The sequence below is a fragment of the Drosophila suzukii genome, chromosome X, assembly GCF_043229965.1.
Source record: "Drosophila suzukii chromosome X, CBGP_Dsuzu_IsoJpt1.0, whole genome shotgun sequence".
Classification (NCBI taxonomy): Eukaryota; Metazoa; Arthropoda; class Insecta; order Diptera; family Drosophilidae; genus Drosophila; species Drosophila suzukii.
The window spans coordinates 21,073,679-21,086,032 of record NC_092084.1 but is presented as its reverse complement, the minus strand read 5'-3'; the positions used below and the strand labels follow the sequence as shown (position 1 = coordinate 21,086,032).

Sequence of the window (12,354 nt, the reverse complement as noted above, 5' to 3'; positions counted from 1 at the left end):
TTATTATAAAGTTCACGGTCCATACTTTTATACACTGCACACTGGGTCAATTTTTGCAAAAACCTATCATTTCTTCCGTAGTCTAGTTAGAGGATTCAAAATTTTGTGATATTTTCTTGAAAGATTGAACATTTCAACGAAGCTAAAATAACATTTTTTGATTTTGTATATTTGTCTTTTTTTCCGGCGTAAATTACATTCTGACGTGAGGGAAATAGTTTTTCAGCGAAGACCGGCAAGTAAATCTGGAGCCATATGCCTTGAAGATTTCTAGGATATATATAGTTCATAAAGTAGGGCTCCGCCATGGCTCCCCAGCCAGAAAGGAATGCGGGCGATCCAACAGCTGGATTCTTCTCGGCCAAAGGAATCGACTGTACTTTGTTGTTGAACTCCAGCGGTTCACTTAATCGCATCACAGCAATGTCGTCGGTACTTGAACCCATGTCAAAAGACTCGTGGGACTTAATGGCTGCAACTTTGATAAGTCTTCCGCCGGAATCGCTTAATGCGGATCCTACGCGAATTTCAAAGTCTTCGGCCTCAAGTTGTCGTTCATCCAATGTAAAAATGCAATGTGCAGCAGTGATTATAATATCTTTGCTGTAAATGGAGCCGCCACATAAATGCTCTCCTTGAAATTGTAAGGAAACCTGCCAGGGAGCCTGTTCGATTTCAATGGGACTTCCTCCGATAATGCGTTCTTCCGGTTGCGGCACTCGTCCTGCAGACAGGAAATCAAATGCGAGTAGCAGTACAAAGCAGCTGAACAACATCTTGACAAGTTTGGTTGAGACTTTAGATCACAATGACTTGACTACGAGTAGAATAGGTCTTTTATAGGCCACGGACATCACTATTTGGGGGAGGTTATCTTTAAACACTTCCAAATTTAGACCCGGTTCTAAAATTGTATAATGGAAACATTCCGATCATGTTTTAGGTTTCACTTTAACGCTGAGCAAATTGAAAAATGTAGGTAATGAAAAAGTTAGGCTTATTATAGGTGTTACATTATCACTTATGACAAACTATTGAATTTATTGGTTTTCTATATTTAGCGAGCGAAGTGAAAACCATAAGCTTATAAGACTACAAACCTTTCAACGAGTTACAAAAATAATTTTCAATGAAAAATATTATTTACTTTGCCTTATACTTTTGTTCAATTGTATTTAGTAACGCAGTTTAATGCAAGGTGCAATGTAATACATTTTTTTTTAATACGTAGTATAAAATAAATATCAGTTTTGGTTTGAAAAACAAAAAAAATAAATATTCCAACAAATACAAATTGTAAGCGAATCTTCAAAAATATATTACATCTTATTATGTTGTTAGGAAATGCGGTTTAACTATAAAAAAGGATTAACATTTATACATTTTTATATATTATAATGATTCTAAAATCAATAAATAATGCGAAATTTGTTTTATTATTTTATAGCCTCGGTGTCTTTTGACTCTTAGGAATATACCTTTTGTAATACTTCAGAATTTCAAATTAAAAAAAATTAAAAAACAAAAATCGAACAACCATAACCTATATCTGAAATGAAACCCATCGGATAATTAATGGAAACACAGATAAAGCTTTTAGAATTACGAATTTAATTATATAAAGTTCAGACTACTATATAAAAAAGCTGTCATAGGAGGCATCGCAAAATTAATGTCAAAATAAAACGAAAATTGATATATTTTGCTTTCGGCAAAACGTATACGCTAGTAAATTGAAATGTACCACTATCTTAATATTTCTATAAATATTATGGTTATTTAAATTAGGAGGGTGTATCGGCTAGATTAGCGAGGACACCCTTACAACATTTTGGTGAGACCGCATTCGGAACATTGTCGGTAGTTTTAGTATATACCAGAATACTTACCGAAATTGTACATCAAGACTAGCGAACAACCGAACTTCAATGAAGGCCGTTTGAGACCTAGTGAGTACACCCACTTGTGGATTCATTTTGGGCCATCTCTGATTGCATCTCATGATCAGTTTTGGGAAAGGTACTCTTTTTATGTACCTAAATAAGGAATGCTAAAAAAGGTACATTGGTACAGTATTAAGCTATAATACTGCTATTAACCTTTCAAATTTAACCACTCAAATACTAGTACATTATTATGTACCTAGTAAAGGTGAAATGTACCACATAAGGTTACCAGGGTACGAAAATAGGTACGTGAATTCATGCAGTGCTCAACACTGATCGCGATATCACTTGGCGGCAATCCTAACAACAAAACAGAAACGTACGCTTTGCAAAAAACTGCAAATATATAACTGAATATCCGATCGATGGCAGAACCCCGCCCCGGCGCCTACAACTACAAGACCCTGCTGTGAGTATATGGCACACCCGCATCCGCGCGAACCAGACCAACTGACCAACAACCTTCCACATCCACACCCCCACCAGATGCACAAACATCCCGGAGCTGTTCCTCGACAAGTATGTGGCGCGCTCGCATTTCGGCCGCTTCGGCACCCTGATGAACTTCGTCCTGCGGCCGCGACGGATGACCTGCACCGTGAGCTATGCCAGCGAGGAGGAGGCGGAGCGGGCGCTCCTCGAGGGCGGCACCTTCCAGGGCCACCAGTTCGAGATGTGCTTTGCGGAGAATGAGACGACGCCGGCCCAGAAAACGGAGGAGTGGGTGGATCCCGATGTCCAGGCGGAGTTGAGTGCCCTGCAGTCGGGCTGGCGGAGTGAGTATGCCCCGGGTAAGACCCAGAAGCCACCGTCGGGCGGAGGTTTAGGTGGCGGGGGAGGAGGTGCTGGCGGTGTACTAACGCCGCCCTCCCTTCCGACGGTGGCCACAAAGACACATCCGCCTGCCGCCAGAGAGCGAGCGCCCGCCCAGCTCCGGGATCTGGAGAACGTGATGCGCAGACCCGCCCACACAAGCGAAGAGAAGTACCGTGTCCTGGATGCCCGCGACAAGCTGATGCGCCTGCATCAAGGCCAACGGAAGCTGGCCGGAGCGACCCAGGGTCATTGCCCGGACATGTGCCCGGAAAAGGAGCGCGTGCTGAGGGAGTTCCAGCGCCAGGTGGCCATCTATGAGCTGCAGCCGGGCTCCGATGAGTTCATCTGCCACGAAAGAGCGCTCAAACAGTACTCGCGCAGCAGTGCCGACCAGGAGACCCCACTGCCGCACGAGCTGCGCAATGAGAACGCCCTACACATGACCATGAGCTACCTGATGCACGAGATCATGGACATCAGTGAGCGCCAGGATCCGCAGAGCCATCTTGGCGACTGGTTTCACTTCGTGTGGGACCGCACGAGGTCCATCCGCAAGGAGATCACCCAGCAGGAGCTGTGCTCGCTGGGCGCCGTCAAGCTGGTGGAGCAGTGCGCCCGCTTTCACATCCATTGTGCCGCTCGTTTGGTGGCCGCCGATCCCAGTGTCTTTGACAGCAAGATCAATGCCGAGAATCTTACTAAATGCCTGCAGACTTTGAAGTACATGTACCATGACCTCCGGCTAAAGGGTGTCCAGTGTCCCAGGGAGGCGGAATTCCGGGGCTATATTGTGCTGCTAAATCTGGCCGACGCCAACTTCCTGTGGGACATTGGCCAGCTGCCCGGGGAGCTGCAGAGTTGCCCGGAAGTGCGTCAGGCCATTCAGTTCTATCTGGCCCTGCAGGACACGAACTTTGTGCGATTCTTCCAGCTGCTGACGGACGAGGAGACCAGCTACCTGAGCGCCTGCATTCTAGTCACCTACTTCACGCGACTGCGTGTCCTGGCCCTGCACCGTTTGATCCAGGCCTACAGGGCGCCGCGAAAGGATGAGGTGTCCTCACTGCCCCTAACGTACATCACCGACATGCTGAGCTTTGTCAGCGAACAGGAGGCGGCGGATTTTGTCCAGCACTACGGTCTGGAGGTGAACGAGGCGGGCAGAGTGGTGCTGAGCAGGATGCACGCGGTGGAGACGGATTACAAGCTGCCGCGACAGATTGATGTGAGTCAGGGGCATGCTTATTAGCAGTTAAAGCATATAACCCTTTTAATTCTTTCAGCTGGTGGAAATGAAGCGCATACAGAGCGTGGGCGAAGTCATCTGCGGAGAACCATTGCCGCCACGAGACCTTTACCTCAACCACCGGCCGCACAACAGCTTCAACGAGCATGGAGTGCTAAAGAGCGTCGCCTGGGCGGCCAAGGATCAGCTGCCTGGGATGCAGCAGGAGGAGATGAAACCCCAAATCCCATCGCAGCCACCAGCAATGCCAGCCCAAAGCGATAACTTTTTCAAGGTGCCAATGCAACCAAACGGAATGGCACCCGGCTTTGCAGCTCCAGCCACGGCGGGTGTTTCGCCAGCCGTTCCTAGCGGCGGTTTCAGCTTTGTCCTGCCCAACTCACGCGCCCGAGAGCTCCAGGAGCAGGCTCTGGCCGAACAGCAGCGACGGGCACAAGAAGAGGCCAAGCATCAGGCCCTGCAACTGGCCATTGCTGCTGCCAAGCAGCGGGAAGCCGAGCTGACGGCCATTCACGAGGCCAAAGTGGCCGAAGCCGAGCGAGTGCGTCAGCAAAAGCTGAGGGAACGCCAGGAAGAGCAGCGTCAAAAGCAAGAGGAGCTAGAGAGGCAACGCCTGCGGGAGCAGGAGGAACTCCAGCTGGAGCGGGAGCGGCAACAAAAGCTGGCTCAACTGGCTCTGTTGGAGCAGCAAGAAAGGGAGGCCCGGAAAAAAGTCAAGACTCTGGAGTACTACCAGGAGATATTTCAGGAAAGTCTCGCAGAGATTTGCAAGCGGGAATATCAGATGCATACCCAAGCTTGCCGCTCCTACGAATCCCTGGTGGACTTGCTTACTCGTCGCCTGGTCGAGCAGCAGATGCAGCGATCCCTCTACGAACTGGGCATCATGCGGGTTTACATGAGGCGTTGGCGAAACTACCGGCGAGTCCAGCAGCGCAAGGACACGCTTTTCAACCAACTGCCCCTGAGCTTTGGGGCCGATGACCGTGATCGATTGGTGGACGAACGCAGCGTCGAGGATTCACTGCGTCTCATCAGGCGCTATAGACTTGGCGAACCTTGCGATTATGGAAAACTTCTGGCTGGCCTGGAGGAGCAGAGTTGGCTAAAGCTGGATCTGTGGCGCGTTTTGGACCAGTGCCTTCCGCAAGTGCAACCAGGTGCCAGACGCTTCTTCAAGCTATTGTTGAGTCTGCCCGGCGGTCAAGAGGGTTTCCAGCTGAATTACGACCTGGACAGGGGACTGTTGCAGCAGCCCCAGTCGCCGGATGCTCAGGTGGTGGATGGAGGCTACATCAGGGGCTTCTCCCAAGGCATAGGACTTAGTGTGCTGAAGATCCGAGATAATTGCCAGGACTGGAAACCCACGGAAGTGGCCCAAGCCAATGGCATTGTTTGCTTGGCTGGCCTGGCAGACTTGCGGTATCTGCCGCAGCGACTAAAGCAATTGGTCCAAGCAAGCCGGTGTCAAGATGTGGCTTTAATTGTGCAGCATCCAGCCCATACCGTTTATGAGAATCCCGAGCTGCATTTGCAAGACGTGGGTCTGCGCTCATTTAAGATCTTCCCCTTGAGACACTCTGGAAACAACCGCCAGCGTTTGATGATTGAATTGCAAGCGGCTGTAAAGTTTTTGGCCAAAGCAATGGAAAAGACACCCATGGGACAGCTACACCAAGTGGATGTCTGCGAGTATTTGCTCGGTAATCTTGGATCGGAACTCTTTCGCCGACTTAAACACGCAGCGGAACAGGATAGTGCCATCAGAAAGGGCATCCAGCGGTATCCGCAGTTTTGTGCCGACCTCTTCAACGAGGCAGTGCATCGCCTACAGTTGGTGGCCGGTGAGGACTTGAGCGATTGTCCCCAGTTTCCCGATGAGCTGCGTGTCTTTGTGCAGCCACTGCCCATAGAATCTCCTCTGCCCACCAATCGCCTGGAGCACTTTGAGCCCGGATGGCAACTGCGCGAGCAACGACAGCGCATTGTGCAGCTACTGGAGCGCAGTAAACTGCCCAGGATGCCGCCACTGCGGAGGTCTTCGTCCCCAGCCGAGGGCCAATGCCAGTGGGTCCTGGACTACGCACAAGTGAGTCAGCAGGAGGACTGTGTGGAACAGGTCGCCCTTCAGGCCATACAAATTCTGCAATCGAACGAAAATGACGGTTACCTGAACTTTGTGGAATATCTGGCGAGCGAAAGACTGCAGTATGCACTGCGGGAGGAGAAGAATCTGCCCAGGGGAATTGTGTATCGAACGCAGACGATGAAGAACTGTTTCCTGAGCGCTTGGTACTACGAGTTCCAGGAGCCGCAGACGTGCGATTCGGTCTCAGCTGACGAGGATTACACGGAACTGGAGCAGGAGCAGGAGGAGGAAGCAACGCATGTGGAGGAGGAACAACTGGACTACAATGAGATCATGAGCAGAGCGGAGGCTGTCCTGAACAGATGCCGCCGGCGTCAGGAAGAACGCCACACACTGCGCGACCTCAATGGGTCACACAAAAGTAGGAAAAGCAAGGGCAAATCGGAACGAAAAACTGACGCGGAAAACAAACCCAAGCGCAAGCGCCCCAACTTGAAGTAGTTTGAATTTTTAAATTTACCAACTTATTATGTTTTATTAAATTTATGTTCACTGTAAACCCCATAATTGTAATATAGTCGATTGTAATAGAGAGACAAAGCAAAAATTGTAAAAAATCTAGTTAAGTTTATTTTTAAGATCAAAATCTATTAGTCTTAAGCGAAAAATCCCCTAGTCCATAGAGCAAAAATTCAAGCATGAGCGAGACAGCATAGCAAGCGCCAAAAAGAGCGAGTCAGTCACAATTTTACTTATCCATAAGTGTGGTAGCAAAAGTATTTTTAAAAATAGTTAAAGCTTTGTAATACATTTTAAACCAGAATCGGGCTGCTCTTGATTCTATATCTATTGTATTGAGTGGGCCTTGACTTGCCAATTGACAGGCCATGTCGCCCTCAGTCAACTAAACAGCTCCGAGGCGAAAGCATCCATTTATCCAAAATATTTGTGTTTCCGTTTTTTATTTTGTTTTAAGGTTTTTTTACATTCAAAACCACACAAAAGGATTTGCCTGGAACATGAAGAGTATAGTGGCTCAGACGGAAAGCCAGCTGCGGCCGGTGAAGGGTGAGTGAATGGATCCGGAGGATCTGGAGTCCAGAGTAGTGCGCCTGTCCATATCCGCCTCTGAGTTTACCTTTTAGTAATGCTACCGAGTCATAACCATCATTATTAAGCTAAGGAGGAGGGTGTTGTATTGTGTGTCCCATAGAGGGTATAATTAATCTTAAGAATACTCAATTCCTAATCATTTATAATATATATCAAATCATTTATAACATGTTTGTCTATTTAGCGGTAATTAAAATATAATACAAATTAAGTACTCTTATAAAAATAAAACTATAATAGCCAGTAATAGTAGTTAAAACTACATGCATATTAAGATTAGACTCATATTAATTGAACAATTTTAGTAATGTTTTAATATTTGTAATACAATAAAGCAATTTTTAAAATATTTATAAATTTTCATAATGTAATATATTGAATAATATAAGTAAATTTGTATAAATTTATTATTTTAGATTTAAGAAAGTTAGTATCTTATTGCTAAACACATACCCATACCTCTTCCAGTGTCCCGCTTGGTGTCGGTGGTGCAGGGTTCCCTTGGCGATCCTCTGGGGAACACCAGCGCGGTGTACAAGGTGGTGGCCCGGATGACGGCTGGCAAGGTGGACATCCGCTGGACGCCGCACATGGCGTCGCTGGCCGGCAGCCCGGAGAAGGAAACTGATGTGCTGTGGCGGCCGTACATGAACTTCAACACACGCCTCACCCGCAAACTGTCCGGCGCCATGGAACGCCGTGGATCTAGCATCAACTTCCTAGGCCGGAGTCTGGCCAGGAAGGGCTCGCAGACGCGGGCCTCGACCTGTGTGCTGCCGGTGAAGACGCGCTATGCCCCCAAAACGGTACAGGGACGGGAGTGGCCCATTTGGCGCCTTTCCTCGGTGCGACCGCTCCTCCTGCCCTCGTCCAATCTGTGGACGGGTGTGCTCAGTCAGCGTTTCTATGTGCCCAGGCTGCGACCCGCCGAGGAGGAGGAGGTGGAACGACAGGCGGTGCCCCAGCTGAATATCACCAGGGAGCAGGCCGAGGAGGAGGAGCAGCAGCTCCAAAGGCGAAGGGATGGCAGTCGCCTGCGCAATCAACACTTGCCGGTTCCGCTGCCAGCGAGGGAGGTGGCGGAGGAGGAGGACGAGTTCCAGGAGCGCAGGGAGAAAAATGTGCATCATCGACAGGCCTATCTGCCCAGCGAACTAATGACCCCCCAAATGGCCAGCAAGTGGCAAACCACCAACAGTACTGCCAAGCAGCACCGGGAGCAGCAGCTGCTGAATCTCGAGCAACAAATGAAGACTCTGCCAACTGTCCGGATGACAACCCAAACCTGGGTCAGCGGCAATCACAGGAGACAACGCAGTCGTCAGCCCAGCAACCAGAGGGTTCAGGTCGTCTCCGAACTGGAGGGCTGGCGGAGATCGGCCAACCACCAGCCAGTGCCCGTCTTTGAGGGCCAGCCCGCCGAGCAGGAGCACCTGCGTCACGCCAGCTGCAAGACCAGCGCCAGGAGCATGAAGGAGGTCCAGGAGACCAGCAAAGTGAGTTCCTACTACGGGTTGGAATTCCTATTTATAGGGATTTAAGGTTCTATTAATTAGGATTAGAGTCCTATTTATAGGAGATTGTATTACATAAATTAAACTTTAAATATCCTATCTGCAAGCCAGCGAAAGTTAGAAATACCTACATATGTATCATACAAATTATGAAAATTTTGCTTGTAGATAATTAGAGAACTAAACCACATACTCTTACTGGCACTGAAAAGGGTTTTAAGATCCCATTACTTAAGCTAAATGCTGGTTGGGTATCCCTTATGCAAGCTATTGGAAGTTAGAAATATCAATGTATCATACAAATGATGAAAATTTTTACTGTAGATAATTAGGCATTTAAACCACGAAACCTTAGAGATGCTGAAAAGGATCTAGGAAACCAGTTTGGGGTCACCTTTCTGCCATACATCTAAAATTTAATAGTACTAACATAAAAATGGATCAAATAGGTAAACACCATTAAAATAAATTTGGTATGCACAATATAAGATATAATTATTCCTAACAAAATGCCTATTAATTATACACAATTGACACAGCTTTACGCTTTATAAGTATAGTTTTGGGTCACCTTTCTACGTGACACTTAGAAATAGCTTTAGGTTTCTAGTCCGCATATTAACTATTGAAACCTAGAAATCATATGAAAATTGGGAGCCTAAAAAATACTTTTAGCTTAACACGCGAAGGTTCTATCAATTATTATATTATAATATTAATAAATATTATAACAATAACATTATTATTATAGTATTAACTTCCCCGTTTCCTTGCAGATGGTCTGGGAGCCGGAGGAGAAGGCACCGTGGGGTCGCACTAAGGAGACCGCCAGCCAGACGGGACGAATGCCCACCATCCGGGCGGCCAAGTCGGCTCTTCTGCTGGCCCAGGAGTCGCGGAACAAGCACCACAGGCTGATCACCAAGGAGGTGGTCTATAGACCCCGTGAGCCAGAGCCTCAGGCGGAGCAGGATGAGGCAGATCCCGGACATCGTCCCACCGGAGGAGGCAAAAGGGTGGCAAAACGATCGCCAGAGCGGGAATTGCTCAAGCAACATCTCGCAGACCTGCTGGCCTACGTCCAGGATCCCGGCTCCTTTCGCATTGGCTATCAACCGAATGCACCCACCCGGCAGCTCCTCGAGCAGGGCAAGTGCCATGTGTCGTTGCGCCGAGATCAGTTGATGCATCTGCAGTTCCCACGGCCCAATTCGCTGATCCAAGCAGCCGATCTGGAGGTCAGGGAGTCACCCCGTCGGGCGCCAGTAACCACGCTGCATCGCAAGGATGGGGCCAAACGACCGCGTCCCGTTGAAATGGTGGTCAAGCCATCGCTGCTCTCTGTGATCCGGCAGGAGGCCGTCAACTGGGACCACAATGGCCGACGCGTCGACAAGAGGTCCAATTCGGTGGCTGTGCGTCCTAAAAAGGAGGCCTCACTGCGTCACCTGGTCAGGAATGCCTCATCCCTGGAGTTCATCGTCAAGGCCCAACCCAAGCGCACTTGGGAATCCAAACCGCAATCGTCTGTTAATGATTTCCACAATGTGGTTATCAAGAAACTGCCGCAGGTCACCAGCAAACTGGACATCTGCAAGGCGGCACATCCCTTCAAGGATCTCGAAGAGCCGCGAACCAAGGAGAAGGAGGTGGCCGCCAGCTGGAAGCAGGCGCATGTGGCCAGGAACTACAAGTACGAGGCGTCCACATCCTACAGGGGAAACGCCTATCCCGGCAAGAGAAGCTCCACGAAGGACATGACCGAGGGCTATTTCCTGGCCAAGCGCAGTTCGTCGACGGCGGTTAGGGGAGCACCGGGATCCTCCAGAAAGGTCAAACCACCCAGGCAGCCGATGGTCAGTCCAAAGGTTCAGGTGCCCAACGTGCAGCGAAAGCAAAAATCTCAAGAGGAACTGGACGAGGAGGAGGCCTCCAACTATCCCTACACTAAGCCCGCCAAGTTCTGGAGATAAACGTCCTCAGCCCAACGAATATATACATCACCCGTTTTTACTAGCAAAACCCGGACAATCATAGGCAAATCCACATTCGAAGCGGAATTCCAAATTGAGCAGTGAACACAACAATCATACACAATATATATATACACACACACCTGGTGAATCGATGCTCTTCCCCGGAGACCTCTTTGGAATCGGAAGACCCCCCACTTTAGACCCTACTATCCCCACTCGAACCATTCCCACTCACTTTCAGAATTGAAAATTCCAAAATTTGGAAGGACCACTTGCCCTCAAAAATGATCGCATTCATCAAGTTTGGCTCATTCTTAGTAGTTCTTTTTCAAACTCTTTGTTTGGCTTTGTTTTTTTATATAGATACTGTTTTTTTGGATAATAAGAGACGCCCGTTTCAATACCGTTTAAATTGAGAATTAGTGTTACTAGGTGTCAAATTCGTAGTTGTTACATACGTATTGCCCATTAACAAAAAATGTCAAACTCAATACGCTTTATAATTATGGACAGAAGTGACACTATGTACAAATTCTGGAATAAAAACGGAAACAATGGAATGTCTCGAAATTGGCGGAGTTATTTTTTCGAATGATTTGGTTGGGGTTTCGGTTCTAGGCTATTCTATAGATATTTTGATTTAATACATTTTTCACTTACTCGAATCAATGATTTAAAATTTTTTAAGATTAAAAGCTCTTTTATCATAATAGAGAAAATAATATATTCTATGTTTAATATATTTATTGATGCCCACACAAAATATTAATTCTTTATATAATATTTTTTTAATAAAAGATAACTAACATTATAGGTAACCATTTCTGTAATACCCCAAGTATTCCTCTATTCCACTTTCTCAAATATTTTAAATTTTGATATAAGAAATATTTCATAGGATCCAAAGAACACATATAAATTAACGGTCTCATAATTTCTGAAATCTATTTAAACATATTAAGATATTACGATATAATACATCTTGAATTTACTCGAAGCAATGGTTTTTAAAATTATTTTTTAAAATGGTTTATAGTTCTAATATCATAAAAGAGGAAAGAAAATATTATGCCAACATAAAATATAAGGTAACCATTTCCGTATACCTCAAGTATTCCTCTATTCCACTTCCTTCAATATTTTATAGATATTTCGGTATTGTAGGAAATATTTCATAAGATCCAAAGGTTACCAAACTTTGACAAGTAGGAAACAGATCATAGTATGACTAATCCTACGATCAACCGTAAACATAGGAACATATATAGTATACCCCTCCATATATAGCCTAACAAATAGGTAAACATGTTTATCATATTTTGCCTCTGTTTACCAACGAATTTCAACAAAACAGAAGCACATTGCAAGCAAAACAAAAGAAAAGGCAACACGTGACAAAGAAATCACAGAAAGGGTGGAAAATATACAGGGGAAGTGAATCGATTTGCGTATTTATAGAAGTGCATTGTCACCAATCTTATTTTTGGCAACCACAAGCAAGACACATTTCACAATAGAATGCAAAATTTGCATTTTCCAGAAGGGCGGAAAAGGGAAAATTGTACTAGATTTGTCAAACGTACATAAGTATTCGTCTAGAAGATTCTAGAAATATGCATTGCATTATGTAAATTTCAAATTTTAAATGTTTTTT

The 12,354-nt window shown here is 46.4% G+C and overlaps 2 protein-coding genes across 2 annotated transcripts; one reads left to right on the top strand and one right to left on the bottom strand.

The window, feature by feature from the left end:
* Positions 1-80: 80 nt before the first annotated feature.
* LOC108005133 (trypsin alpha-like) lies at positions 81-803 on the bottom strand (the record flags this gene model as incomplete). Its single annotated transcript, XM_017068306.4, has 1 exon — positions 81-803. A coding segment is annotated over one exon (708 nt), but the record flags the coding sequence as incomplete, so codon positions are not given.
* Positions 804-2,188: 1,385 nt separating this feature from the next.
* xmas (RRM_XMAS2 and SAC3_GANP domain-containing protein xmas) lies at positions 2,189-10,697 on the top strand. Its single transcript, XM_070997300.1, is given in 7 exon segments — positions 2,189-2,355; positions 2,433-3,987; positions 4,046-6,518; positions 6,954-7,067; positions 7,070-7,165; positions 7,679-8,706; positions 9,501-10,697. Coding segments are annotated over 7 exon segments (6,507 nt in total). The 5' UTR covers positions 2,189-2,311.
* The last annotated feature ends 1,657 nt before the right edge of the window (positions 10,698-12,354 follow it).